Source organism: Leptonotus elevatus, chromosome 8, assembly GCF_054856555.1.
Source record: "Leptonotus elevatus isolate MCC_2025b chromosome 8, RoL_Lele_1.0, whole genome shotgun sequence".
Lineage (NCBI taxonomy): Eukaryota > Metazoa > Chordata > Actinopteri > Syngnathiformes > Syngnathidae > Leptonotus > Leptonotus elevatus.
In genome coordinates this window covers 9265986-9293857 of record NC_141246.1, presented here as the reverse complement: position 1 = coordinate 9293857, position 27872 = coordinate 9265986, and the positions used below count along the sequence as shown (strand labels likewise).

The 27872-nt window shown below is 39.6% G+C and overlaps 2 protein-coding genes and 1 long non-coding RNA gene across 4 annotated transcripts; 1 reads left to right on the top strand and 2 right to left on the bottom strand.

The window, feature by feature from the left end:
- Nucleotides 1-2805: 2805 nt before the first annotated feature.
- On the top strand, nucleotides 2806-13748 carry LOC147169648 (phosphoribosyl pyrophosphate synthase-associated protein 1-like). 2 transcript variants are annotated; one of them, XM_086083336.1, is made up of 11 exons: nucleotides 2806-3287; nucleotides 5634-5686; nucleotides 5786-5852; nucleotides 7047-7219; nucleotides 7430-7545; nucleotides 8344-8399; nucleotides 8601-8746; nucleotides 9868-9912; nucleotides 11829-11899; nucleotides 12095-12241; nucleotides 13430-13748. In XM_086083336.1, the coding sequence occupies exons 1-11, from the start codon at nucleotides 3124-3126 to the stop codon at nucleotides 13586-13588; spliced, it is 1197 nt and encodes a 398-aa protein (XP_085939462.1). In that variant the 5' UTR covers nucleotides 2806-3123; the 3' UTR covers nucleotides 13589-13748. The 2 variants fall into 2 exon arrangements, with proteins under 2 accessions (XP_085939462.1, XP_085939463.1); XM_086083337.1 differs by lacking the exon at nucleotides 9868-9912.
- LOC147169647 (uncharacterized) lies at nucleotides 13249-15331 on the bottom strand. Its single transcript, XR_015095839.1, has 3 exons — nucleotides 15216-15331; nucleotides 13683-13718; nucleotides 13249-13584 (listed from the first exon to the last, which is right to left on the bottom strand). It is a non-coding gene; the product is annotated as an uncharacterized LOC147169647 (long non-coding RNA).
- Nucleotides 15332-18504: 3173 nt separating this feature from the next.
- Nucleotides 18505-19732, bottom strand: rasd4 (rasd family member 4). Its single transcript, XM_086082751.1, has one exon. The coding sequence runs from the start codon at nucleotides 19605-19607 to the stop codon at nucleotides 18981-18983; it is 627 nt and encodes a 208-aa protein (XP_085938877.1). The 5' UTR covers nucleotides 19608-19732; the 3' UTR covers nucleotides 18505-18980.
- Nucleotides 19733-27872: the final 8140 nt, after the last annotated feature.

The window sequence follows — 27872 nt, the reverse complement described above, 5'->3', positions numbered from 1 at the left end:
ACCACATATGGGTAATGTATGAAGTGTTGCCTCCATGAGTGAAAATATTTTATTGTCTTTGACAGGTGCTTACTTTTTCCCTGCTCGGTTTATGCAAGTCGAAGCTGCCCCAATCGCAAAACCCAGACTCCTACCCTGGTCGTCATGGTAACAAATAACGCCCGATTGATTAATCTGTTGTCTGATATTAGCTCTTTTAAAATATTCAAAAATTGGCTGTTTTTTTTTAATGATTTAAGATTTCTCTCTATCGTCTGAATTTTACGGCTGGTTGATTCCTAAGGTTCTCCAGTGGCCACACGTCATGTGACCAATCAAAGGCCCAAGCACATCTGTGTTGCCGAGAAGAATAGTCTCCATAGCAACCGCATACACCCCTTCATACCTTTACAATGAGACATCGTGCATTTGTGAGGGCAACAAACTCAGCACATGTAAAAGTAATGTGTGGCACAAAAAAATTTGTTGCGCATGCATCATCATATGTTGTCATGATTTTGTTCACATTTAGTATACTTCTTCCTGAGCTAACTTAGCTTTACTAAATCCATGAATCTTTTGTTCAGGTTCATTTTACCTTATATAAGCTTAGGGCTTAGGGAGGGGAATTGGATGACTGAATGAGAACTTGAAGCATAATTCGAGGTACACGCCATCGCTTGGCTGATATTTTGAGCCGAGCTGACATTCCAAACTTGCAATACTCCATAGCACCAACATGAAAAGCATGCGCGTGTTCACCTTGGCTTGCTTGTCAAGGTCGTCAGTGAGAAGTGCTTGGTTCCTATGGAGACCATCACTTCGTGGTACTTCTTTTATTGCATTATTTTTAGGACTTCAATTGTGACACAGTCAAGAAAAGGCAAAGCTGACGAGTGGATATGGAAAGTGAATACATTAATTTTTTTGTCAATCAAATATTGTCGTGTCACTAACACTGTTAGCATTTTAATGCATCTGCATATCCATGGTGATAATTTCGTCCCTTAACTTAAAGTAACTGTGCTCCACGGATACAAGAGCAAATAATCATCTTATTGCAATGCAGCACGTTGCCAGGCTGCTTATCTCCATTTCGCTGTTTATGCAACAACGTCATGAAAATGTGTCTTTGCTCACAAAAATAGCAACAAATCAGAAAGAGAGCGCATCTGACTACAGACCCAGGGGCTTGTTTATTTGATATTTAGGATATATTTAAGTATGACAACTAAGTATTTTTTCATTGAATCGCCACCAGCTACATTAGATACACCTGTGCTCTCTAGTTAAGAACCAATAGGAGAGCTGCATCAAAAATTACACTTTAGCAAAGACAATGGTTATGAGCATAATATGATGGACAATTAAGCCATTTTTATCACTATTATTTTTCTTGTTATTGTTTTGTATGCGTGTATGTTGGGTGACACGGTGGCTGACTGGTTAGCACATCCGCCTCCCAATTCAGAAGTCATGAGTTCTATTCGAGGCTCCGGTCTTCCTGGTTGGAGTTTGCATGTTCTCCCAATACCTGTGTGGGTTTTCTCCGGGTACTTTGGTTTCCACCCACATTCCCAAAAATGTGCAGGTTAATTGAAGAGTCTAAATTGTGATTGTGAGTGGATGTTTGTCTATGTCTGCCCTCTGATTGGCTGGCGACTAGTTCATGGTGTAACCTGTTTACTGCTTGAAGACAGCTGGGATAGGCTCCAGCATGCCTGTGACCCTCTTGAGTATCAGAGAAAGAAAGGAACACGAAGGAAGATTTGAACTGGAGAGCCAAGAGAGGCAGGTCATCTTGAACTTGATCAAAGAGAAGCTGCTCAAAAACTGAAACTGATACTTTCTCCAGTTTTCTTTTATTGAGGGATATTTTACTGTTTGAGAAACTTTTAAGACGCACGTTTGCATTTTCAAGATGTTTATTAATGTGCAGAATTTATTTTATAGAAAATATCTGTACAGTTCGACAGGAGTTGAAATACTGTAAATTGTAATGACTCAATTTCTTTTAGATATACTGTGGGAAGAATGTCGGGGAAAATGTGCTATTGTTTACCCAATTTTATTTTGGTATTTGTGTACTGTGCCCTACAGACTTTGTAGGGGTCATCGATTTATGATGGAATTGCGTTCTCACAGAATATTTGCACATATTGTTGTTGTTTGTTAAGTTGTAATTACTCCATTTTTGTTTCATGTACAAACTGTGTGAATGATTTGGGATGGGGGGGGGCAGCTGTTTTACCAATACATTTCTGCTACGTGTATTTTTGTACTGTACCTGGCCTACATATTCCCGAGGTCATTGGTTTACGATGGAGTTCCATTCCAATGACGGATTTGTAAGGGAAATAATTAATCCATAGTTATGGTAAAAGTCGATTTAAAGCACATCGAGGTCACACATTTATAAACTCTCGAAAGTGAAACCATAAATGGGTCGTTAACTGAGGAATTGCTGTCGTATTTGTTGATTGCTGTCGTATTTGTTGATTGCTGTCGTATTTGCTGATTGCTTTCATTTAACCGTACATTTTATTTAGTTTTTACTGCTCTGATAGAGTTGTGTTTTAAAATAATCTTAAGTAAAACCAGGACCTATTGAAATAAAACCGAAAGTTAAAATGTAAACATTGCATTACTGGAATTACTCAGGAAAAAACCCCTGAAAGCATACCTTTGCCGTTATGAGTTGGTCGCCCTTTAAGATGACGCCACTTGTAATTAACACACGGATTGGTCGGTAACGTTTCTTACACGCCCCCTCGGCTCTATTTGGCCTCTGATTGGCTCGGAGGAATGTGTCCCCACCCCGCAAATCATTTATCCAGTCGGTGCTGCGAAAGTTGTACATCATTCGAATCTAGTTGATACACTTTATACACAAACTTTACGGTGTGTGGTAAAATTCAGTGTGTTCAAACATCGCTTTAGTGGCTCACTCGCACAGAAAGAAAACTTAAGTATGTATGGTTGCTTTTACTTTTAAGTGTGGAAGTCGTGAAAAGTTCGCATAGTTTCGCCTTGTGTTGTGTTTCAATTTTTGACACAACTTTGGACAGGATCGTTGTTGTTCTAATATTTTTCAAAGGCCAATAAAGGGAGAAGAAAGTGAAGCCTTTGGTGTGTAAAAACAACATGCCAGTAAGGCGTTTCGGCGGTCACAGGTCTCTGGTCAAACGCTCTCAAACGCCCAAGCTCTCGTATGGTTTCACAAAAATGAACGTGTCAAGAAGTGGATACCGAGTTTTCTCCGCCAACTCCAGCACCGCCTGCACCGAGCTGGCCAAGAAGATTACTGAGTAAGTACACCACAATCCCATTCCATTGTTGCTTACACGTTTTGCTAGCTTGGTTGTTGACTTGGCACGGAGACGCACGCAGTTGGCACGAGGCTGCTGTTTTTTTCCCCCCCTCCGGAGTCCGGCCTCCGGCCTCAAGTCACTGGACACAAGTACGCATGCGCAATTTGCAAGGAAGTAGCTCGTGACACCCAAAACAAAAGTCCATGGTGCCATAACTTAACATATTTGAACAGAAAAAATGATGACGTGAATGTAACGAAGAGCAATGTTTCAATTACATTTTAGTTTTGCGTAAATTGTTGCGTTTTAAAAAAATTAATAAAATACAGACCGTTTCTTTCAAGGTATGGTATTAGTGTCCCATTAGGTAAGTGTTTGTGCTCAGATTGGACGCGATGTCTAGTGCACATCCAAATAACGTGCTAAATGTTCCTACCAAAGTTTAATTTCTGCCTCAGTTTAGACAGCACGGTGGACTAGTGGTAAACTTGTCTGCCTACAGATTGGATGTGTGGTGTTTGACTCTGACATTGTTTTTCTCTGGGTACTCCGGCTTCCTTCTCACTTTCCAAAGACATGGATGTCAGGTTCATTGAAAACTCTAAATTGTGAATGTGAGCAGATGTATGGGGGGAAAAAAATGTAAAATTTAAATAATAATAAATATGTGCATATGTCAGTATTTTATTACATATATATATGTGCAGAAGAATGCCTTTAATTTAAATGCAAATTTATAGTGCACACTCCTCAATTGCAAAGGCTTTGAAGAAGACAAAAAAAACTGCCTAACTGCGTAATAACATAACAAAGGGTTGTCTTAAAAAATCACATTCAAATATGGTAAAAAAACAAACAAACCGCTGGACACAGAAAGAAAATAAATAAAATAAAACAGCATTAAAACCAACAACTCATTTTGTGCATGTTTTCACCAAAAACACTTCTCTCAGATTTTATTTTTTTTACTCTTTATTTGTCCTGCATGTCTTACCTTGAAAGTTTTCATGACTGATGGCGTCTCTAAGCAAACTTGGCAGATAGAGTTGTGTTTACATTCGGTGAGCATAATCTGCTTCTTCTTTTACTGTACCTGAAAGACAACATTTTCTTGACCTAATTTGGTCCTGCAAGAACCCGCCCATCTTCTCTGGTGGAGAAGTACGTAGGCTACTGTCTTAAGCCCACGGCATTTAGAAGGGCAAAGTGCAGTGTCATCAAGGCAGGATTTGCATGATGAAATTGCCCTTTCGGCCTACGATAAATTCTTCGTGGGGGAAATTGGCCCTCGGCCAAACTAAGTGGCTGATCCCTGCTCTTAATTGTACATGGGCAAGGAGTATACCACTGCTACTACTGGACTTTCCTGGCAGTCTGCAACTTTTGGATCCTGACCCACCATTTGAGAATCACTACGAAAGTGTATTTATCATTATTTTTGAAGAAAAATATTAAAAATATTTAAAGTATTTGCCATCTAATGTTTGGATTTCAATTTGTTCTTCCCTACTGAATTCCTGCCCTTGCCCCTCGGTGGGAAAGGTGTACAGTTTGAGAGTTATGGACCGGAGTCAAAACTTCTTGCCAGACTGGAATCATGCAGAAGATCTTTAATATCACAGCTAGCCAAACAGTCAATTGCCCGAGGATTTCCGTATTTGGCCAGGATTCAATTTCTCGCTGTATGTAAAAAGAAAAACAACAACCAAAAATGTGATCGCATGATTATAAAGTGATAGAGTTAAATTTTTATGGCCATGCCAGGACAGGAAAAAGTCTTCCTTCCTTGCACTTGCATCAAATACTGCAGTTGAGTGAGGTGAACTGGGCGAGGTTACCAGTTATGTGCCAAGCATTGCCAAGACTTTCTTACATGACGGTTGCCTCTCTTAATTAGCAGCATGTTTTTATGACATAACTCCAAGCGCTCCATGAAGTTGAGGCTTGCTCAGAATGTTGTGTGCCTAAAGCATGTCTGTGTGTCATTTGAAAAGAACTCAGATGAACCCTCAAATGACAAACTCACTGTGCTGGATGCTTAAACTGGAAAGTAGCCCATTCAAACCGGTTACATTTTCATATTCAGAACTGTGTGGTGGGCCTTTAAATTATGTCTTATGTAAGAAATGAGAGAATTGCAAAGTCAAATGGGGACAATCTCAACAACATCCAAGGACAGAGATCATAGTTATAAAAAAAAAAAAGTAGGTACAGTATGTGTGTTGGCATGCGGATTTTACATAGAAATTTTGTGCATCAGATCCAGAACTTTTACAGTCTGTGTAGAAGCGGCTAAATGATCCCGACGATGACCCTGTTGTACTTTTTTTTCCCCCCTCCTAGACGCTTGGGTGTAGAGTTGGGCAAGTCGGTGGTGTACCAAGAGGCAAATGCAGGTAAGGCGACAACGATTTCTGCAGCCGCTCACTTGCCACTTCCATTATGAACCGCCATTTTTTGTCACTTGAACCCGCTTTGACGTTGACTGTGCACAGAGACCAGAGTGGATGTGAAGGAGTCTGTGCGCGGACAAGACATCTTCATCATTCAGACAATTCCCAGGTGAGATGTGTTCCTAATCCCTAGGAAGAGTTCTTAGAAGAAAGAGGACTTTTGGAAAATTGATTAGCCATGCGTTAAAGACAGGAATGACCTTGGCTTCTTGACAGTTGCGTAACTGGTCGATCATCTTGATGACAACAAACGTGTCATTTGTAAGAACGGACATTTCACAAATATCAGCCAACTGCATCTCGTTCTTAGAGAGCTATCTTTGAAAGCTATCACATTCTTTTACTCTGATGACTATTGTTTAAAATCTACCAAGGCTATGACTCAATGCTGATTAAGCTTATCAGCTTCGCTAACATCCTGTTGTGTGTTTATCTTTTATATTTTGTTTCGAATGGCGACATTCCAGTGCTGGCATATCAAAAAGGCCGTACTGGATGTGTGACATTTTACCTACCATTGGGCGGAGTGTGAGCCACTTCTTTCTCGTAAAAAGATAACAAAACAAATGTTATGTTTCTGTACTGTAATCACACAAATACATATTTTGAAGAAGCATTGTTCAGAAGCTCCCATAACATGATTATGTAACTCCAAAACTCTTGAGCTACCAGCTTACCACATTATGACAAAATATGTTTGTTTGTTTTTTAAATCAATGGCATGATTTAGTGCTGTTAATGTTGAATATTTTTTAGAATTGGTTATCCTGTTGACTTTTTTATCAAGTACTCAAGGAAACGGATGTGGTAGCAAGTTATGCTAAGCTACTGTCTTACATTTTAACACAAAATAGTTTCCATTTCCAGCTTATCTACAATCACCTTCCACTATAGTATAAGCGGTAACAGTACGTTCTAACTAGTGATGGTAGGTTTGGTTATAATTGTTAACATGTAGCCAAGCAGCACTGACATTGGACAAGGATCCTTGCAAACTGACTTTATCTGATTGCAATACCATCTTTCCACCAATAGAGAGTGCTAATATACCGAAAAGGTCATGGCTGGTTTAGAATAGTGGAACTGTACATTTAAAGAGCCTAGAAATGTGTGAATGACGTACATGCTGCCGACGAAGCCTCGGGGCAAACATTTTGTGTCAGTTTGTGAGGTCGGCTTAATTGGCCATACTTTGTCGCGTCTAAAAGACCAAACATTTTGTACAGGGTTGTGTAATATTTTTCTATCCACTACACGTTTGTGTTTCTTGGTTTTGACCACAGCTGTATGTGTTGTTTTGCAGAGATGTCAACACGGCCATCATGGAGCTGCTGATCATGGCGTATGCCCTGAAAACGTCCTGCGCCAAGAACATCATCGGGGTTATCCCTTACTTCCCTTACAGCAAGCAGTGCAAGATGAGGAAGAGGGGCTCCATCGTCTGCAAACTACTCGCCACCATGTTGGCTAAAGCCGGTACGTGCGCGTCAATAAGTGTGCCACTTTTTGTGGGACACTTGTAAGGTGTTTAAGGTAACCACGTAATGAAAAGCAGTCCTCAGTGTGGAGCAGTGCAGTTTTACATCACAGCAAACTAAAACCCACAATAAATACAATTATTTCTCAATTAATACCTGTCACTGAACTTTACATTTTTCTTATTTGTATTTCCTGTTGACGTTCCAGGACTGACTCACATCATCACCATGGACCTTCATCAGAAGGAAATCCAGGGTTTCTTCAGCTTCCCCGTTGACAACTTGAGAGCTTCCCCCTTCCTCATCCAGTACATCCAAGAAGAGGTGACGCTACATTAGCAACATTTTTAGCAGGACGGTAGAGTAGTCGTTAGCATGCCTACTTCACGGTCAAGAGGTTATTGTTTGGTAGAATTTTGTGAAGTTGTCGTAGTGAACACTTAAGAATTGTTTAGTAAGTTCACAACTCTAATTTAAAGTAGATAAATAAACTGTCTTGTCACTGTTAAGCAAAAAAATAAATCACAATTCGAGTATTTTTCAAAATGCTTAAGCCCTACTTTGTTTGTATACTGTTTTTCAACATGCTTTCCCCCTTCCATTTTTACGTAGAAACTGGGCTGTATTGTTGCCGATTTTCTTCATAATACTGTAATGTAAATAAATAATCATGTAATCACTGTAATATGTTAATATAATATCGCAACTCCCACCCCAACTTTTCTATTTTATTATTGGATCTTACTGCTGCTATATACCATTGGATAGGCTCAAGAACTGGTGCTAAATTGGTTTGGATCTTATCTGTCCAGGAAATCACACTGTGTTTATTTTTTTAAATAATTATGGGTTTTCTCATTCGTGCCCAGTTGAACATGGGGTCCCACAGGGCTCTGTCCTTAGCCCACTGCTTTTGTTATTACAGTATACCCACCACCATTCTATCAAATTATGCCCTCTTTTGGTTAGATCTGTACAACACTTTCCAAAGGCACTCTATAGAAAAAAATATTATTTTCTATCATTTTTATTAACTTCACACACTCCAAGGACTCTTATTGCTTTTCTATGATGCAATATAGTGTAATAACTATCTTTCTGGTCTATTCCCACACCTCTCAGATCCCAGACTACCGGAATGCCATCATTGTTGCAAAATCCCCGTCGGCTGCCAAGAGGTAACAAGACAATTTGCAATTATCGTATCATTCACTTTTTGCATACTTCATCTTTACATATTTTTCTTTTGCTGTCATTGCGGATATTTGGCGTTCTCTGTGAAAACATCGCTCTTTCTCTCTCTCTGTTTGTTTGGGTTATTTTGTGTTTGTACATACGTCTGCTTGTTTGTCAGTTTTTTTGCCGCTTGTGTGTCTCAGGGCTCAGTCATACGCCGAGAGACTTCGACTCGGTTTGGCCGTCCTGCACGGCACCGCTCCTAGTCTCGAGTCCAACATGAGTGACGGGCTGTACTCGCCCCCGCCCACTCGCTCCAGCGCGGGACACACCGGCCTGGAGTTGCCTTGTAAGACTGTCCATTCACATGTACCGGAGGAAAGTTCTGTGTTTGACGGCGTATTGTAACTCAAGAGCATGATGTGGGCAATGTATGCCCACTTTACCATTGATATTTAAATGTTATGTTAGAAGAAGGCAAAAAGTTGCTCTACCCACAATTGCATTCATTTTAATGTGTCATCAAAAGTCATTAAATTGAATTTGCTCAAATTAAGCTTTGAAATGGCATTAAAAAGCGTTAAATTTAGTATGTCAAGAGGCACTAAATATGTAAATACAATTCTTGTTCATGCTTTATTTTGCATACAATGTTCAAAGAAGTCACTATAACGCAACTTGGTAATAATAAATATGATTAAATGAAAATATATGTATTTGTGGGGACTGGTGACTATTTGGAATTTACAACAATGAATGCACAAAATGGCCAGGAGTCACGAGTTGCTTCATGCTCGGAATTTGAAAAGCAAAATGTACTGTTCCTGTCACAAATGTCTACACAAATCTATGACCGTTTCGCGCTCCTTTTAACTGTAACTGGTAACTGTAACTTCAGGAATTACTTGCTATAAAATTACTTTATCAATGAAGTAAGTGATACAACTACTTTTAACACGAGTTTGAAAAATGTTTAAAAACAATTTTCTCGTACAGTTAGAATAGATATAACATGCGATTAATTTGATAATCACGAATTATTATGATTAAAAATTGTAATCGACTGACAACCCTAATTATTAACCTGTGCATAATATGTATATTTGTGCACGTATATACAGTATGACATGGGCATTAAATCCGTTTTACGTTGCATTGAAAAGCATTTCATTTGATGTGATGCTATGTGCAGAAACCCTGTTTATAGAATCTGAAATACTGTGGAACCTTGATTTAACGGACCCAGAACCAACAGACTCTGGATCTAACACACAGAAAATAGTGCTGTGGAAAATGGATGGATTCAATGGATGGATGACAATGATAGCTTTGATAGGCCCAAATATTACCGGGTGAAAAGATAAATCTTTATCCTTGTTTGACCTATTTATGTTTGTTAGATTTTTTCCCCCCCCCATCCTGCTGTGCCCTATTTAACATGTTGTTCATAAGTGCTTTTCACCAACACAGGCAGGAGTAGACCTTGGGCACCGTTCCCTGGGATTGAACTTCCAAGTATGAGCCCAGTGAATGAATGACTCCATTTTCTCCCTCCCGTTTATTTTGGGGCGCTTCCCTGCATGGAATGGAATTTTGTTGATTTTGTTTTCTTGCTTTCTTACCTTTTAGACGTAAAAAGTGTTTGGTTTGGTTTTATGTCTGATACATTTAATTTCTTTGGACCAAAATGGGCGGAATGGCTGAGGTGCCGGAAACGCCGTCTATTAACTCATTTGCTCCCAAAAATGTGTAAATACAGTCTATTTTAAATGTTTTAAGTGTCCCAAAGAAGTATTTATGCATTTTTTATGTGTGTGTGTTTTTTTAATGCTAGAGCATGCAAAGGCTTTGATGCAGCCTCTCAACTGCAGAGAATGGTTCAAGAAATGGCAGTTATTACACAAACGGCCAGCAGGTGGCAGCAGAGCTAAAGAGATCAACCAGGGCCACGTTGAAAAAAGCTCATTTAGCCACAGTTCTAAATAATAATAATAGTAATGATGAAATTGATAGAAATATACTTTTTCCTGATGAAAGAAGAGACTCTAATCTTTCTTTTGGTAGGTTCCAAGTTTTTATAGCAATAGAACACAATATTCTGTTGGCTTGGCAAAATCTGTCAAAATCCAGTAAAACAGCCAGGAGTGAAGGGGATTGCTTCAATGAAAATAGCTGGGAGTGAATGAGTTAATTTAGCTAGATTGCTAGTAACAATTGGAGGGGGGAGGTCCAAATTGTTATGTTTTGGGCTCTAAACACCACCACAATGCATTTGAAATGAAACAAAAAAGTGTGACTTTCAGCTTTAATTGGAAGGCATTTACATCCAAATCAGGCGAACAGTGAAGGAATTTCAATAGTTTATTTTGCTTTTCTTTTTTTTATGTTTACTATAAATGGCTTTCACTACTGCTCACCCCCAAAGTGAGGGTATAGTAAGTCTGGGGAGGTGCCTGGTTGGTGGTCCTATCTACTGCGTGTGTGGGGATGCACTGCAAGTCAGGTGTGGAGGGTCCTAACTAGGGATGTAACGATATCCAAACATCACGATACGACATTATCACGGTATGAGGGTCATAATATGATAATTATCACGATATTGTGGGGAGGTTGGCGGAATAAAAAAAAAGGTCACAATATTGTAAAAAAATAAGCTAATACTAAATAATATTGTCCTTTTGTACATAACAGCAACACATACAAACCACCTACAATCTCTAATAACATTTAATGTTGAGGCAGTTACTTTCTAATGCACACGCATATTGAGTTCTTCCACATATGGACTCGGGTTCACAAGCATATTATGTTCCCCTTCATCTGACAATTGGCGTGGATTTTAAACATAGAAGGGCCAAAACATGCCTTGTGAAAATTAAACTGCACCCAAAAAAAACTAGCCACCAGAGGGTGCTAGAACTGCACAAATGGAAATCAACCTGACTTTTTTTTAACAGATGTGCTGCTTCTAATATCGTGACATGACGACGACGATATTGTGGCAGTTTTAATATCGCGATATCACGATATTGCCATTATCGTTGCATCCCTAGTAACTTCTAGCTTGGGTCGATGATTATTTGGTGTTCCTTCATTGATTTGAATCATAAATTTAAAGTTAGTGCTGGAAATGCTCCCTTTTGCAACATGGCAAATCCCAGCAATATTTGATTCCAAGTAATGATTGACTCTGGTTCATAAAGGAGCCCATTAAGCATATAATCATTTCAATGTTGGTGTTGACGAAGGGTGTGTGCAAATTAATTATGCTGCGTCAGCTGGTAGGCTAATCAACTCTTGCATGCCTTTTGCAGGTTTCAACCAAAATTCTTCTCATCAAATCTCCATTCCCTCGAGGAATCCGCTCAAGATTGCCCTTTGAAGGTTTTGTCATTTCTGCCGTGTAACTTTGCGTTTTTGTGTCTTTTTAGTAATGATGGCCAAGGAGAAACCACCAATCACTGTTGTCGGAGATGTGGGGGGAAGAATCGCCATCATCGTTGTAAGACCGTAGACCTTTATACGATTTTCATACTAGCATGGCCACTGCTAGCGTTAGCCTAAATGTGTAACATAACACTGATATGACATTTGCAAATTGTAAAAATGTCCCCATTACATATTGTTACATTCTGATTTCATCCATGTAAAATCAAGACTTTTTTTTTCAAGACATTTTGTGAAAAATATGTTTCAGGATGACATAATCGACGACGTTGAGGAGTTTGTCGCCGCCGCAGAGATCCTGAAGGAACGAGGCGCCTACAAGATCTACATCATGGCCACGCATGGCCTCCTCTCTGCCGAGGCACCCAGACTCATTGAGGAGTCTGCCATTGATGAGGTAAAAGTCGGATTTCCTCATTTGCATATGTAAACGTATGCAAATGAGGACAAAATGGCTGTAATTAGTGGCTAATAGCCATCGCATACAGCTTTAATTATACCCTCATGTTTGCTCATTTCCAAACTGACGCGGCATTCATTGAGGGAGAACAGCCAACTCCCGTTAGTCACATGACGGGCGGGGGGTATAAAGAGACCATATATATATATATATATATCATATAATATCATTTTGGGGAAACAAAAAGGAACTTAATTGTGCGTTTTACAAAAAATAGGCAAAGCGTGCTTGCTTCAAGCTGGTATTTGAAACTCCCAGTTCAAATTTACAATAAAAGTGACTTAGAAAATATTCAAGTTAGTCTAATAAAAGTCAACTAGCTTTATGCTAACATTATGCGAAACACCATAGTTGAGCTAACTGAATTAGCACAGACTAATCGTAAACATTCAAGCAGGTGTTTTTAACACAATAACATATGCAAACAGATACAACAGATAAAATGTTGGTCACCAACTTGGCCGGGGGCCTGTTCCAAAAATAGCTCACCAATGATGGGACATTGTGATTTTCTTGGAATGTCATATATGTAATCATTTGAAAACGTAAACAATGTCCAAAATGGTGTGTATTGGTATTTATCTGTTTCCTAACTATCATGAGAAATCATTTACAGGATCATGAATTATTAATAATACCTCGGGCTGTCAGTGACAAATTATCTGGTCAACAAATGTACACATTTTTAAAATCAGATACAAGTCAGCTTTTCTAAATGACTAATTGTGAATCTGCCCTTGTTTTTTTCCTCAGCACATCAGCTTTTAATAGTAGTATGATAATAATATTGTATGTAAAAAATGTTGGTAAAATTTGTGAATTGAGGGTTATGTTTTTTTTTCATCATAGCGATAAAGTACAACGTATGATAAAATCATTTGTGCAAGCTTTTATAGGTCAAACTTACAAACAAAAAAGGAAAATACCTCAAAAACCTGCTGTGCTAGAATTATTATTTTTTTTAATCTGCTTCAAAAATACAGAGACATATAATCATCCATCAACCATTTTAAGCGCTTCCTAGCATGATCCGAAATCCACAATTAGCTTGGGGGCAAAAGATGCAAGATGACATATTCAAGCACTTGAGAGTCTCCAAGTGTGTCGCTTTGCATCCCATCTTAGGTGGTGGTGACCAACACGGTGCCCCACGAGGTGCAGAAGCTGCAGTGTCCGAAGATCAAGACGGTGGACGTGAGCATGGTCCTGGCCGAGGCCATCCGCCGCATCCACAACGGCGAGTCCATGGCCTACCTGTTCCGGAACATCGCCGTGGACGACTGAGGCAACACACAACAAATGACACTCCATCACCAAGCACGCGTCCCCTGCCAAATAGTGAGAACAATATTTGACGACGACTGTTTTGTGCTCTTACCACAGACGTAATGTATCGCATGCGGCTTCTCACCATCTGGAAAATAAAATCATTCTTTTGGGGTGACATGCATTGTTTTGGACTGTGATTAGAACAATTACAGTACTAATGGGAAAAAGCTTTTACATTAGTGGAACTTGGTGCAATTTGGCGTGTGTGTGCAGTGAGTCTGAAATATGTGGAAGTGAATCTGAAGTGTGTGTGTAAAATGACTATGATGATGATGATGATAATAATAGAACCTGGAATTGAATTTATTTGACCATAAACAGCTCCTCTAGCTGTACGGCAAAATATTTGATTGATTCCAGAAATATTCATTGTCTAATAATTTAGCATCCCGTTTTTTTTATTTTTATTTTTATACATGATAAACCCACTAAATCTCCATTCATTTTCAATGACATATTCACTCACATTCAGCAAGATATACATCCGTTACATTTGACAACACTACAATGTTAACAGCAGGTCTTCTGTGGCTCATTGGAAAGGCTACCACAGCAGACCTTTGGCCAGTAAATAGGAGGTGAGGGTTCGAATCCCACCTTCACCAAATTGCACTTCAAGTTTTCGTTTTTTCATTTATCATTCAATTTCAACTACAAGTAATACTTTGTAATGTTCATATAATTTATTTTTCTATTTTCTTCATAAGCATTTAGCTATTAGCATTCAGCTTTCAGCATTCCCACGCAATTTCTGTAGAAATTGCGCTTTGTCTAGTTGGTATAGCACTTTTCACAGACACAAGTCACAAAGTGCTTTACGGGGTTTAAAAACATGACATAAAACATAATTAAAAAAATACAAGACGGGAAACAATGTGATCACATTTATGGAACTAGAGTTCCATAAACAAGTATGTTTTTTATTGTTTGTTTTTTTATTAGTCACTGTCACGAGTACAGACCTTAAAAAGTTCAATAAAATACCAAATAACATTTGAAACCAAACACCTCACAATGACGAAATACATATGTGGTGTGTTTAAAATTTGAATACACCTGAACTGAGCCGCTAGAGCCAACAGTTGCTACTTGTGCTACATTTTCAGAATCACTGCTGTAATGTATGAATTGCAACATTATGATAACTGCTGTCTATTCAGTCCTTATTTTCCACATGCTGTGTGATCAAAAGGGAAATTAGCTTGCACGCCTCATTAAACATCAAAAAGAGAGTTTCTCGCACAGGAAGTGAGGCACTGAGATATTTAATGCATTTAATTATTACTAGTAGGAGTTAATTACTCCCACCATGTCACGTTTGACTCATTTTACTTATTTTTTTTAAATCATGCAATAAGAAGAAAATTAATGTACAAACATATTCCGATTCATGTTATACAAACGCCCCGATTACATTTCAAATGATTGCTGAATTTGTCCCAGGACCTTGAACTTGTTCCAAACGCCTCAGAGCCTCTTTACTCAGCTGAGGAGCTTTGACCAAGTCCAGGGGCGAAGACCGAATCACAATCTGACAGCGGGGTACTCGAGAGAGAAAAAAGAAAAAGTAAAGACGTCTTACATTACGCATAAAATAGGCAGATGTCGAAGAGTGAAGGTGGCCCGCTCGGAGAAGACAAAACACCTGTGAAGCGTAGCGTTTTAAAAGATGAGCAAAAGAGGAACTGCAGACCAACGTTTACCCGGCCGTTTCCTCAAAATAAAACAGGAAACTCGCTTGGGTCTATAACACGAGCAGGTCATGGTTAAAGGGGAACATCTGCTTTAGGAACAACTCAACGGTCCCACTTTCAAACCTGTTCAACCACTGAATCGTTTCTTATTCAAAAGGCAATGCTCAAGGGCTAACTCGGGTTTTGTTCTGACTTGTCACTTCTTGCTGCAATGTAAACGATGCCAATGTTGATATACTGTACCTCCTGCAGCCGAAGGAACCACATTTGCTTGGCCAAAATGGACCCCTCAATATGCAAATTAAAACAGTTGCAGTATATATATATATATATATAGTACAGGTATATTAAAAAATATTTAAATACTTAAATGTTTTAATACATCTCTTGTGGCCAAAATATGTAACCTACATTTCAAAAGTGAAGTCAAAAAAAATTAATATAAAACCTCATTACAAATGTTCTATGCAGCCCCACTAGTTTAAACACAGTATTCTGTTTTTTATTGTGGTTATGGAATATGAATAAAGCAGCAAAATGCACCAGTTTTTATACATCTGAAGAAGTGGCCTTTTTTATTTTATTTTTTTAACATTTGTTGAACATAGATGAACATATAACACAGTTATCAGTCAATCAAATTTACATATATCACGAAAGAAAGAAAGAGTTAAATATTTCTGCATGCATAGTACTTTTTTTTTTTTAGATTTCTTGTTCGTTATAAATTTAAGATACTTTAAATAATTTTCAGTTTCAATCAAAAATAATTTGAATACTTTTGTTGAGTTAAAAAATGTACATTCACGAATATAACATTTTCTCAACAAAACATAGAAATCAGCCAAAGGTGGCTTTTTTGTTGTTGTTTAGATTGGGGGCGGCCATTTTGCCACCTGCTATTGACTGAAAATTACGTCACATCACAGTTACTGGCACAGGTAATGACCAATCACGATTCAGCTTACAAGTGTCACATGACCTAACTCAGAAAACTGATGAGGCATGATTGGTACCTGAGCCCTGAGCAACTGTGATGTTATTTTCAGTCAACTGTGAGTGGCAAAATGGCCGCCCCCTAAAATGGATACAAAAAATGGGTAAGATTGTGCTGCTTTTATTCCACATTCAACATATTATTGTAAATAACTTTTTGGGTTTGTCTTCCACTTCCACTAATTCAAAAGGGAGGAAACAAAACTACCCTAAATGTATTTGTTTCGTTGTTGTTGTTGTTGTTGTTGTTGTTGTTGTTAATATACGTTTTCCAATGAATATAAAACGAACATAAAAACAAGTGAGAACATATATGTTCAAATGTATATCGAATATATTTAGAAGTAGTATATACAGCTAATGCGCACGTCTGCCTCACAGGTGTGAAGTTCGCATTTCGAATCTCAGCTCAGGCCTTCCTGTGTGAGTTTACGTGTTGTCCACATGCTTGTGTCAATTTTTTTCGCGGTGTTCTAACTTCCTTCAACATTCCTGAAACACACGTTCATTCAGACTCTTAATGGGCCGGAGCGGAGTGGTTGTTTGTCCCGTTGATTAGCGGGCAACATTTTCATCGACGGGTGTCAGTCTAGGTGTACCTAATGTTGTGGCCAGCTAACTGTGTGTAATGTGTGTTGTTCACCACCAGATGTCAGCCAAATATAACATGCTGAAACAAGTACTACAATCTACAATCAGTCCCCCCCTATAACGTATATCTATATTCATTACATAAGCTACCTATGCTTTTATTTTATTTTTTTACATTAACACCGTGATTAATTGGAGATGGGTGGGGATTTGGGGCACTTCCTTAAAGCTGCAATATGGAACTTCCCCCCCCCCCCAAAATAACTTGACAATAAGCTTTTTATTTGACCATTTGTGACCGAAATGCCTTATAATAAGTAGATTAACACCTTAGCTGTTCACAGTGGGTACTTCTGCAAGCCTCTGGCCAGTAGTTTTCAGACTGGATTCGGGTTAGAATTTCTCGTGCCCTGTCTGTGGATGTGACGTTATGTGCGTGGTGTGTATATGAAGAACGTATGTGCAGTTTCTTTTTTTGTCAGCAGGTGGCAGTAGCGATTCGAAATGGAATATTCTACGTTCAGTAGCTTTAAATAATGGTGCAATTAAAATATATTCTGCCAAAAAGTCTCCTGATTTCTAAATAAATGTTTAAAAACAAACACTTATTTTATATTACATGCACATTTATTTTACAGAAAAAAGTGATTATTTTTGCCTAACGCTAGAGGGAGCCCGTGTACCACAAGTGGTACTTGTACTCATACAGTTTTAGTGTAGTAGGTGCATTAGACAATTTCAGACTTGAGTGACATGACAATCACAATTTCCTGTCTAAATTTGGTTGTGAGCGGGTGTCAACATCCTCTTGAGAAGCATTTCCTGATCTTGAGCAAAAGTCAGCCACTTAAATTGACTCTCAAGTGGCAATGAATGCAGGATATCTTTCTACTTCGTCAACATGCAATGATATGCTTTAGTCTGTTTTTTGCTATTTTGCTGCATATTGACTTGTTTATCTCTTTTGTCACTGTATACAAGTATTAAAATCAATCTAATGGTAATAATACTTTAGGTTTTTAAGTTTAGGATTAAATATCTAAAATTTAAAGAACTGTTTTTTTTTTAAACATTTTTATTTTAAAAATATTCATGATGTGAAAACGTATCAACAAATTTTGTAATAAAAAATATAAAATGTAAAGACGAAAAATTATTTTGTTAGGGAGTTTTGAAAACTCATTGCATTTATATAATTATTAATAATGAAAACTCTATCAACGCTAAGAAAATATGGAGTAGGCTACTTATAGTTTTGAGCATTAGAAAAATAAGGATTTATTTACCGGTATATGATGAAAGCATGTATTTACAAATTTTGATTTTAAATTACCTACACAAAGAAAACAGTGTAGTATTAGTATTATTTTGTTTTTGTTCTTTTGTATTAAAAAAATATTAATTTTATATTATATTTTTATAGTTAAGAATAAAAAATATGTTATATGATTTAAAACAAACAAACTGAAATGAAAAGAAAAGTGTTTTGTAGTGTTTTTGATGAAAACATTGTTGATGTTTTCACTGGACACTAAACAGTGGCAACATTTAACGTTCACGTAGACTCAAAACACCACAACTTACAGTATATGCATTTTTATGTTTTATGATGCCCATTTCAACCCACAATACATTAGTTTGAATACAAAAACAGCACAAGAAGATAGTGTGACATGATAAAAAAAAACATCTATGCAAAAACAACTTCATTTAATAATGAATAAACTTAAAAAAAATTAATAGTGTATTTACAGTTTAAATGTGCTTTTGAAACATTAAAAAACAGTATTGACTCTCATGCACAATTACAAAAAATGTACCGTGATAAAATGTTACTAATAAGTGAGAGCATTTATGCATTGTAAGTACAACAGTCAAGACAGCCTTTTATGCCTTTTAAGTGTTACATTGATCTTAACAGCAGCAAGTATGAACCAAGCGGCACTACATCAAGGGAGGAATAATTCATGTTTTTTCTTTCTTATCATGAGTCACTCCTGGTGTCCTTCAGGATCAAGAAGCCTAGAGGAGCCCACTTTTGAACATGTCCTCTTTTGTTTCTGAAATTAGGACATGGTGCAGCTGTTGGTCTTATTCATGGGCGGCCTTAAGCCATCGTGTTTGGGGAAGGTCTCCCTTCGTCGACGCAGGGCCGGGCTGAGGCGGCTGGGCAGGTTGGCCTGCTGCAGGAGTTCCTTGAACACCTCCACCACGTTGGAATTGTCCTTGGCCGAAGTCTCCAGGTAGCTGTTGTTCCAGTCCATCTCCACGGTGGACAGCACGTTGTCCCCGGACACCCGCCTCTCGCACGCCTGGTCCGTCTTATTGCCCACCACCACGATGGGCGTGTACTTATCCTCCTTGATTTCCATGATCTCTTCCCGCAGGCTCTTGACCATCTCCAGCGACTCGGGGTCATCCACGGCGTAGACCAGCGCGAAGGCGTCGCTGTTCTGGATGGAGAGCTTGCGCATGGCCGGGAAGGAGTAGCTGCCGCTAGTGTCCAGGATCTCCACGGTGATCTTGACGCCGCCTATGTCGTACTCTCGTCTGTGCAGCTCCTCCACCGTGCGTCGGTGTTTGGCCTCGAACGTGTCCTGCAGGAAGCGGCGGATCAGGGCCGTCTTGCCCACCCCGGCCGCGCCCAGGAAGACCAGGCGCACCTGGGTCTTCTCTTTCACCTCCAGTGACATTCTGGACGCCTGACTGGAAAGGACTGGACGGACAGATGTCTACCTGTGCTCACCCACTGTAAGTCAACTTTACTTAAATCAGCATTAGACGCTCGTGTCTCTACTGTAGCCTCTGTGAAGATGCGCGCCGGCCTTTTATGCTTGTTTTGGAGAGAGAGCGAGCACGCCCTCCTTGCACTCGCAGCCAGTCGGCACATGGGAGCCAGCGGGAAGGCAACCAATGAAGGCGAAGTATGCAAATGAGGGCAATGCTCAGGAGCAGAGGAGTGTAAAAGGTGTCAAGCAAGCAGTGAGGCAACAAAAGAAAAGGATGCAGTTCTCTAATTCACTATTTTGCACCCTTTACTGAGTCACAAGGGACATCCAGTGGTAAAAAATTTATGACATAAGCTGTCGCTCGGCTGATTTAAAAAAAAAAAATTAGTAAATAACTGAGATAGAAGTGCTACATGAGAGAACAAGCATCATTTTACAGTTCACAATTGCGTAGTAGTCCCAAGTGTTGTAATGTATAATGTGATATGTAATAATGTGAAATATACTTAAATATCCTATATTGCTTAAAAGTTACTGGTACCTAAATACTGTTTAATCTACAGGAATATTTTTAAAAGTCATTTAAATACTCTTAGATGTAAAGTAAAGTTCCCTAAAAATATGAACCAACCAATAAAGTTACTTCAACACAGCTAAACTAAGTAAAATACTCCCTAAAAGTATATAAAAGTATATACTTCCTTAAAGTTACCTAAATACTATCAAATCTACTAAAATGCTCCCTCAAAATAATACAAATCCTCTTAGAGTAACTAATATCCCCTAAAAGTTACCTATAAGTACTCTGAAACAATCAATAAAAAGAACCTATAAATAAATAAATATACTTAAATCTTCTGAAATGCTCCCCAAAATCTACAGAAATGTTCACTAAAAGTTACCTAAATACTTTGAAATACTCCCTAAAGTAATCAAAATACTTCAATATGTACTCTATGTTCCCTAAAGTTGTTTAAATACATTTTTACAAATGGTCCGTCTTTGTCATTGAAGTTGTCTTTATATTGCTGTTAACTCTTTGACTGCCAGACGTTTTCAGAAAAGGGATGCCGTCAGTGCCAGCCGATTTAAGCATTTTGACTGATCTTTCAAGGTCCACAGAAAATGTTCTGTTTGGACTATGGAAACACACGTACTACCAAATGAAAGATTGGACTTTCATCTTTCATCTCAGAAAAAAAGAGTTTGTTTCTACCTGATTCCGTTCTTTAGTAATCAACAATAGAAAATGGTTAGTTTGACCCAATTTCGCCTGTTTTGGACCAAAATACGGAGAAATCAAGCTTTTAGTGAAACGATATTATTTCATGCATTCTAGTGAATTTTACACTTCTTTTTGTCCATGAATGATGCCACAAACACCTAAATAGTGCTTTACTTCTATAAAACACTACCACCAAGAATGAAAAAGTGTTTTTTGATAGCAAAATACGTTTATTTACATTCAACAGTGTAACAATTTGACAACAATTTGGCAAACTATTTACAAATGTGTGCAACTGTGGTGCTATTTACAAATATGTGGATGTTTCAACGACAGTTTTTCTTTTTGTAACACTCTCCTGCGTGCAAGGAGACGCAACAGCATTTGCACAACAGATTGCCTCTTCGCGTGCGCCACTTTCTTGCAGGCCGTTTTTTTCCGGGGAATAGCAAGTATATACTGCAGTGTGTCATCAAGTCTAATATCAGGATCATGCTACGGTTTCGTTACGTCTCGCTTCCCCGTGTCCTTCAGTTGCTATACCGGGTGGTAGGAGATGTTCTGATCCATTTTATCCACTCCATTCATGGTGGCATCGTAGTCCAGAAACAGTGTCTTCTCCGTGATCAGACTGTACCCGCTCCTCCGATGAATATGCATTGGACTCGGGGTACTCTTCATTGTCCGATCGAATGTCCGCTTGTGCAGCTCCGCGTTTTCCGGCGTTAGCAGCGCTAGCCGGTGAGGCTTTATGACGAGAGAATAACGGCCGCGTCAATGCTTCCAACTCCGGCGTCAACCTCGGGAGTGACCATCATCATCATCATCAATGTGCATTGGTCGATGCTTTTCGACTACTCTCCATCGTCCGATCGAATGTCCGCTTGTGCAGAAGTACCCGGCCGGCTATTGTGCGCGTTTTCCGGCCTTAGCAGCGCTAGCCGCGCTAGCCGCGCTTAGCCGGTGAGGCTTACTACGTGATCGTAAACACGTCAAGGCTTCCAACTTTGGCGTCAAACTCGGAGTCATCATCATCATCATCATCAATCTGCATTGGTCGATGCCAACTCTCCATCGCCCGATCGAATGTCCGCTTGTGCAGAAGTACCCGGCCGGCTATTGTGCGCGTTTTCCGGCCTTAGCAGCGCTAGCCGCGCTAGCCGCGCTTAGCCGGTGAGGCTTACTACGTGATAGTAACAGTCGCGCCAAAGCTTCCAACTTTGGCGTAGAGCTCGGAGTCATCATCATCGTCGACCTCAATGCGCTTTTTAGTATTGATTGATGCTTTCCGTCTTTGAAAAAAATGCTCAAGCGTGAGCTGCTTGTAACCGGTTGCTTGGTCAAGCCATTGTGGCTTGGATCAGCCATTGTCTCCTCAACACTCTAGCTCCGCCTCACGTCTTCTACTGACGCCCACGGTGGGCGGCCCATCCAACCTTGTGCAAAGAGAGTCATCGCTGCCCTCTAGGGGCCAAAACGAGTCTTTGACTAATCATATCTGCCTGATACTTTCAGCACAGCTGCCCAAGGCTTTCCTGCACCCGTTTTTGAAAAAAAAAAAAAACAAACATAGGGGACGTCTTTTAACGTCCTCGGCGCCCTTCCCTAGGTTTATGCTAAACGTTTTATAACGTTTATGGCAGTCAAAGAGTTAATGCCTCTGGCAGAGCCTTGTTATGTTGTTGCAATAGACCAGAGGTCTCTGTGAACTGAAGTGCCAGGATGCGGCAGCCATTTTGGGTTCACACAATAACAGCGAGCAAAATGAATGTTGTTGTTTCTGTGATCAATTTGTGAACGTGTCAGAACTTTTGCTTTCAGAATGCTGTCAGAATCATTGCATTTCAGTGGACCGCCACCATTTGCTCCCTCTATAAGGATTTTTTTTTTTAATTATATGAAAATGACCTATTACATTAAACTGCCCCCTGGGAGGGTCATTACCTGAGCCCTGAGGCACTGCAATATAATTTTCAGTCGACATCAAGTATGAAAATGGTAGCCCCCATGCTGAAAAACTTTAGTGCCGCATTTCAGCCCTTTTAATGGGTAATATAGTGAAAACGATGAATATTTACTTTACAAAGTCTTTTTTTCAGCTAATACCCAATGTGTTGTTGTTCTTCAGTTAGTGCTGGTAAAGTAGCTTAATGGCGCATTACTGCCACCAGCTGATATTGTCCTTCCACTGCAAGGAAAGCAATGTGAATTGACTACTTCCTCTTAATTGGACAGGATGCTTCCTGTTTTCCCTGTGTTATTGTCATTAACGAGCTGCATTACATGTGTCCCGAGTTGTGAAGTGAACTCAGCAGAGAGCACATTATGGATCATTTAGCACAGGCGTGGCTGCGCTTCAATCACCTCCCAGCGTCCTCACTGCTTAATTAGCTGTGATGTACCGCTTCGAAACGGCGCAATAACAAGCCGACTTTGTTCCCGGGCACCCCGCCCGTCTTCGCTACGCTTCCAGATTTCCTCGCCTTGGTAGTCCTCCCAGCCACGGGGAACCAAAACAAGCCCAGGGGTACGCCGCGTTAAGCCCCGCCCCTCTCTACTCACTCACTCTCTCCTTGTCCCATAAGCATGCGCTGCAAATGTGCCTCGTGATAAGCGCTCGAGTGTTTTTGTGTGTGTGTGTGTGTGTGTTTTTGTGCATCTGTCTTGCGAATGACAGGGTGACCTTGCCTTTGCTCATCTTCTTCCCACTGACTGACAGACTTACTATTTCATACACCTTTCAGTTTCAACACAAGCATAGCTGCTTAGGAATACTTCAGATTTCATACTCTATGCTGTATACAAGCCAAAAATAGCATTTACCTCTCATGCATACGATCCCCTTACCTTTCTTAGTGAATGGTTGCTATATTTAGCTTTTATGAGCCCAACATGCTGTGGTTTCTTGATGAGAATACAGTACAATGGCAACAGCCTTGTCCTGCATATTAGAATAGCATTGTGCAGTAATGGTAATAATGGCTGTTGGCTAGGGTGACCAAACGTCCTTCTTTGGGGAGGACAGACCATTTTCTTACGTACTGTTCGGGCGTCCGGGGGGTTTATAAATTCATGAAAATGTCCGGTTAGCATTGCGTGACTAAGTACACTGCGTCACTGTAATTGGTACCACAAGTGTCCTTTTTTTGTGGGGGGGGGGGGGGGGGGTATGGTCACCCTACCGTTGGCCTTACCATGGTTCTTTGCACCCTTAGCACATTGCATTCTCTCCTCACGAAAGCTAACTAAAACTAATTAGAAACATTTTCATGAATTAAATCAAGTGACTGTGACTACGCCATAGCTGTTTGATATACAGTCACGTATATTGGCTATCACCAGCAGGCAGTTTAGAAATTTAAAGCAGCCAAATGTGCTAGTTGTAAAATACAGTCCCGTAAATAATGACAAAAAGATTCTGATTTGAGTCTCCCCCACTGTGTGTGATGACTCACGAGCACGCTGTCATTTATAATGACTCACTGGAACGGATAACTAGAACACACATATATTATTATTGTATGTTATTTGGGGCACATGTACATTTCCTGACAAAAATAATAAACATTAAGGAGAGGTCGGAATTGAGCGTAACATTTTCCCAATACTGGCTATTTACCGCATGTCATTGTCCCACGAGGTCTCATTTCCCAGACCTTCGTGTGTACTGTTTTATGATGAGGCCGTCATGTCCCGCCAGCATAATGACCAGATGGCTCCATGTGCTGGACTGAAACTAATCTTGTCAGCAATGTGCATACTTGAAACGTCACACTCAACGTCAAAACAGCAAAACATGTTGGATTACCTTCCTAAAAGGATCATCTTGGAAGATTCGTTTTGACCAGGGGTGTATCAATCAGTTCCTAGTTTATTTATAGATTATTATTATTTTTTAAATGATTTATCTATTTTCTTAAGTTTAGTATTCTTAACTGGGGTTCGACGAGTCAGTCTCAGGGGTTCGGTAGAGGGCAATACACACAACTGACATGCATGATTTTTGATGATACGCTCCGCTTGGCTATCATTGTCTGCAGGTGATCACGCTACATGCTTGGCCTATCTGTGCTGCAGGGAATTTGTGACTGTTTGATAGTATGCAGTGTGATTTCTTTATTATTGCAATCCCTTCATGCTAACTATGCAAAAAAGAAAGTAGTTGGATGAATATGTACAAATCTGAATTCACATGTATAACTGGACGTAAAGTATTCCACAGGGTTCAATTCTGGGGCCTCTATTGTTTTCATTGTATCTGCATGCTGCCCCTGGGTTCAGTCTTAAAACACAGGTGTGCAGGTATCCACAGCAACCAATTAGTGCCTCACCAAACACTCACACATACAACAGAACTTTTGGAAGCCAAATTTGAACCAAGTAAGTATAAGGGAACCCTGACAGTAGTTCCTAATTACTGACAGAAGGCAGCGAACCAGTAAAGCAGATGCTGGCTTGTTAGAAGAGCATCTTTTTCTTCCGCGTGTTCGTTGTTTTTCGGGTAGAGAGAATGCTGATTTTCCGAATACAGACTGGAGATCGGTGAACAGTTCCTTAGAAGGTTTTATTTTACAGAATATCCCGGTCACTTATGAATGACAGACAAATGGCTGCTTCTCATCACAAGTGCCAAGATTGCTGACACTTAAAACCTTCTTATACTATCTTGAAGGGCGGTACCACGACCCCCAATAACCCCCCCCCCCCCCCCAACCCTGAGATAAGATTTTTAGGGCAGAAGACCCTCAACAGGCTCCATAAATCTGTATTACATTAGAGCGAATTGAGACCATAATCACGCCTTTTCATTCTCTCTTCCTTTCAGCTCACAAAGCCTGTTCAACAGGTTGCTGTGTCTCAATGACTCGTGCACGTGTCCCTTCGTGGGACTGCTTACTGCTTTTTTAGATTTTATTACCTCCTTTTCGCTTTCTACCAAAAAAGCTTTTTTATGCTTTGACATGGGAGCTCAGACTTCATATACAAGCGCTGTATGGTGGCACTCAGTTCAACTAAACAGACTTTACAGTATGCAGCAGTTTGGCAAATAATTGATCAACAAAGAGACTTCAGTCTGCTAATGTCATTCACAGGGGAAGTTTACTACCAAACTAAACATTAAACAAAGAGAATTAAACTGTGTTTTTAAAGCATCCAAGTGATCTAAAGAACGGTCTTACTAGCTGAATGCTAATGCTAATTAGCATTTACGTTGCTGTGCTTTCACACTTTTGGCAACGATTTAAACACAAATGATTCTGCAGCAACATTTTGACAAACAACGTAATACAGTACCAGGGCCGGACTGGGACTCGTTTTCAGCCCTGGAGTTTCATGGCTCAGACCGGCCCACTTTAGTTTACAGTGTTATAATGAAGATGTAGATTTCATGTGTATTAATGTATCAATCTAAAATAGATTACACATTCGAATAAGTAACCAATGTCAATAGTGACCGGGACCGGGAAAAAATCACGGTGGTCCCGCCTTCTCAGTCCGGGCCTGTACAGAACTCATTTATATTCTTTATCTTCTGTGTAGAATAAGGCAACTAGCATTAGCTTTTATTTTTTTTATTTTTATTGATACTGGTGATTTGTTGTCATACTTTTTGGTAGTCTCTTGTAAATGTTATTGAGTAGAGAAGGCGTCGAGGATGTGGTGTTTTGCCTTTTGGTCAAATCATCTGCGCGCACACACACACACACACATGCTGTCACGTCACATCAAGACGTCGCCACGAGATGACGATGTTCCAATGTGACACATGCCAAATATAAAATGTTGCCCCCTGTTGCAAAATCAAACGTCATGGCTCAAGGAATTTGATCTGCTTCTCTTTATCCACTGCAGAGGCACTCATGCAAGCGTGAGTGCACTGAGAAGCAGAACATTTGATTTTTGTTTTGTTCTTGTTTAGTCTCGCGGTACGTTTCGACCTCTTGACTGTCTGTGGTCGGCAGCCCCAAGCGTCCGGTCCTTCAGAAGACTCCAAGTTGCACATTTGCCTCAAAGGAGCAGCATCAGAATCAAGTTGCTGATGCTCCACTGAGTTGTAATAGGAAGATAAGAATCTGTGCCATTGCCACGCCAAGCCAGATTGCCTACTTTTGTGGATTGTTATTGTTAATGGACTTTTTTTGTTACAACGCAATTGTCTCGTGGCTCGCTTACAGAGCAAAAAAACAAACAAACATGGTAGCATAATTTCACACATTAATCCTCCATCATTTTCTCTTTCATTTAAAAACACCACGGGAATAAATAGCTCTGACAATGCAAATGGCAGCCTTCATGCAAAGCTTCAACTCAGTTAGCCACACGGTAGATTGCTTTGATGACTTAATTTCTTCTCGCAATATTTTGCTGAGCTGCCAGGAAAGGAAACTGAAAAGCAGCCTGAGGTCATGCCCCAAAACAATGGTAACTTACTGTCATTGTCATTGACATTGTTGTATCATTTCCTCTTGGGAATTTTCAATCCGGTTATATGTTACCACAATAGCGGCTATGCTTGGTTGATCAGGCTCATGAGCAACATTCTGAATGTCTTGTTGAGACATGCCAATCATGAGTAGTAAAAATTAATGGAGGCAACTAGTGATTCACAATATGAAAAATCTTAACCGATACAGAGAACCGATAACATTCTGCGTTGTATGGTCGATACCGATAACCGATATATTTATGTTTTTATATTTAATATAGTCTTCATATAATCTGCAATTAGTGAGTCCAGAAATGGAAAAACTGATATTTTAGTAGCTCTGATTATAACGGCAAACAAATTTGTCACTTTCAAATGTTTATTTATTTTCAGTGTGAAAATCTTATTGATGGACTGAGTGCCATTGTGTTGGGGGTCAGCACATTTGGCACTCACACAACAACAGCAGTGTCCTCATAGGCAGTGTGTGTACTGAGTTTGAGATTGGAAGATAAACGGAGCACTTTCCTGTTACTGTTCCTGTCAAACACATCAGGCAAGAGGGTTTGTGTACATT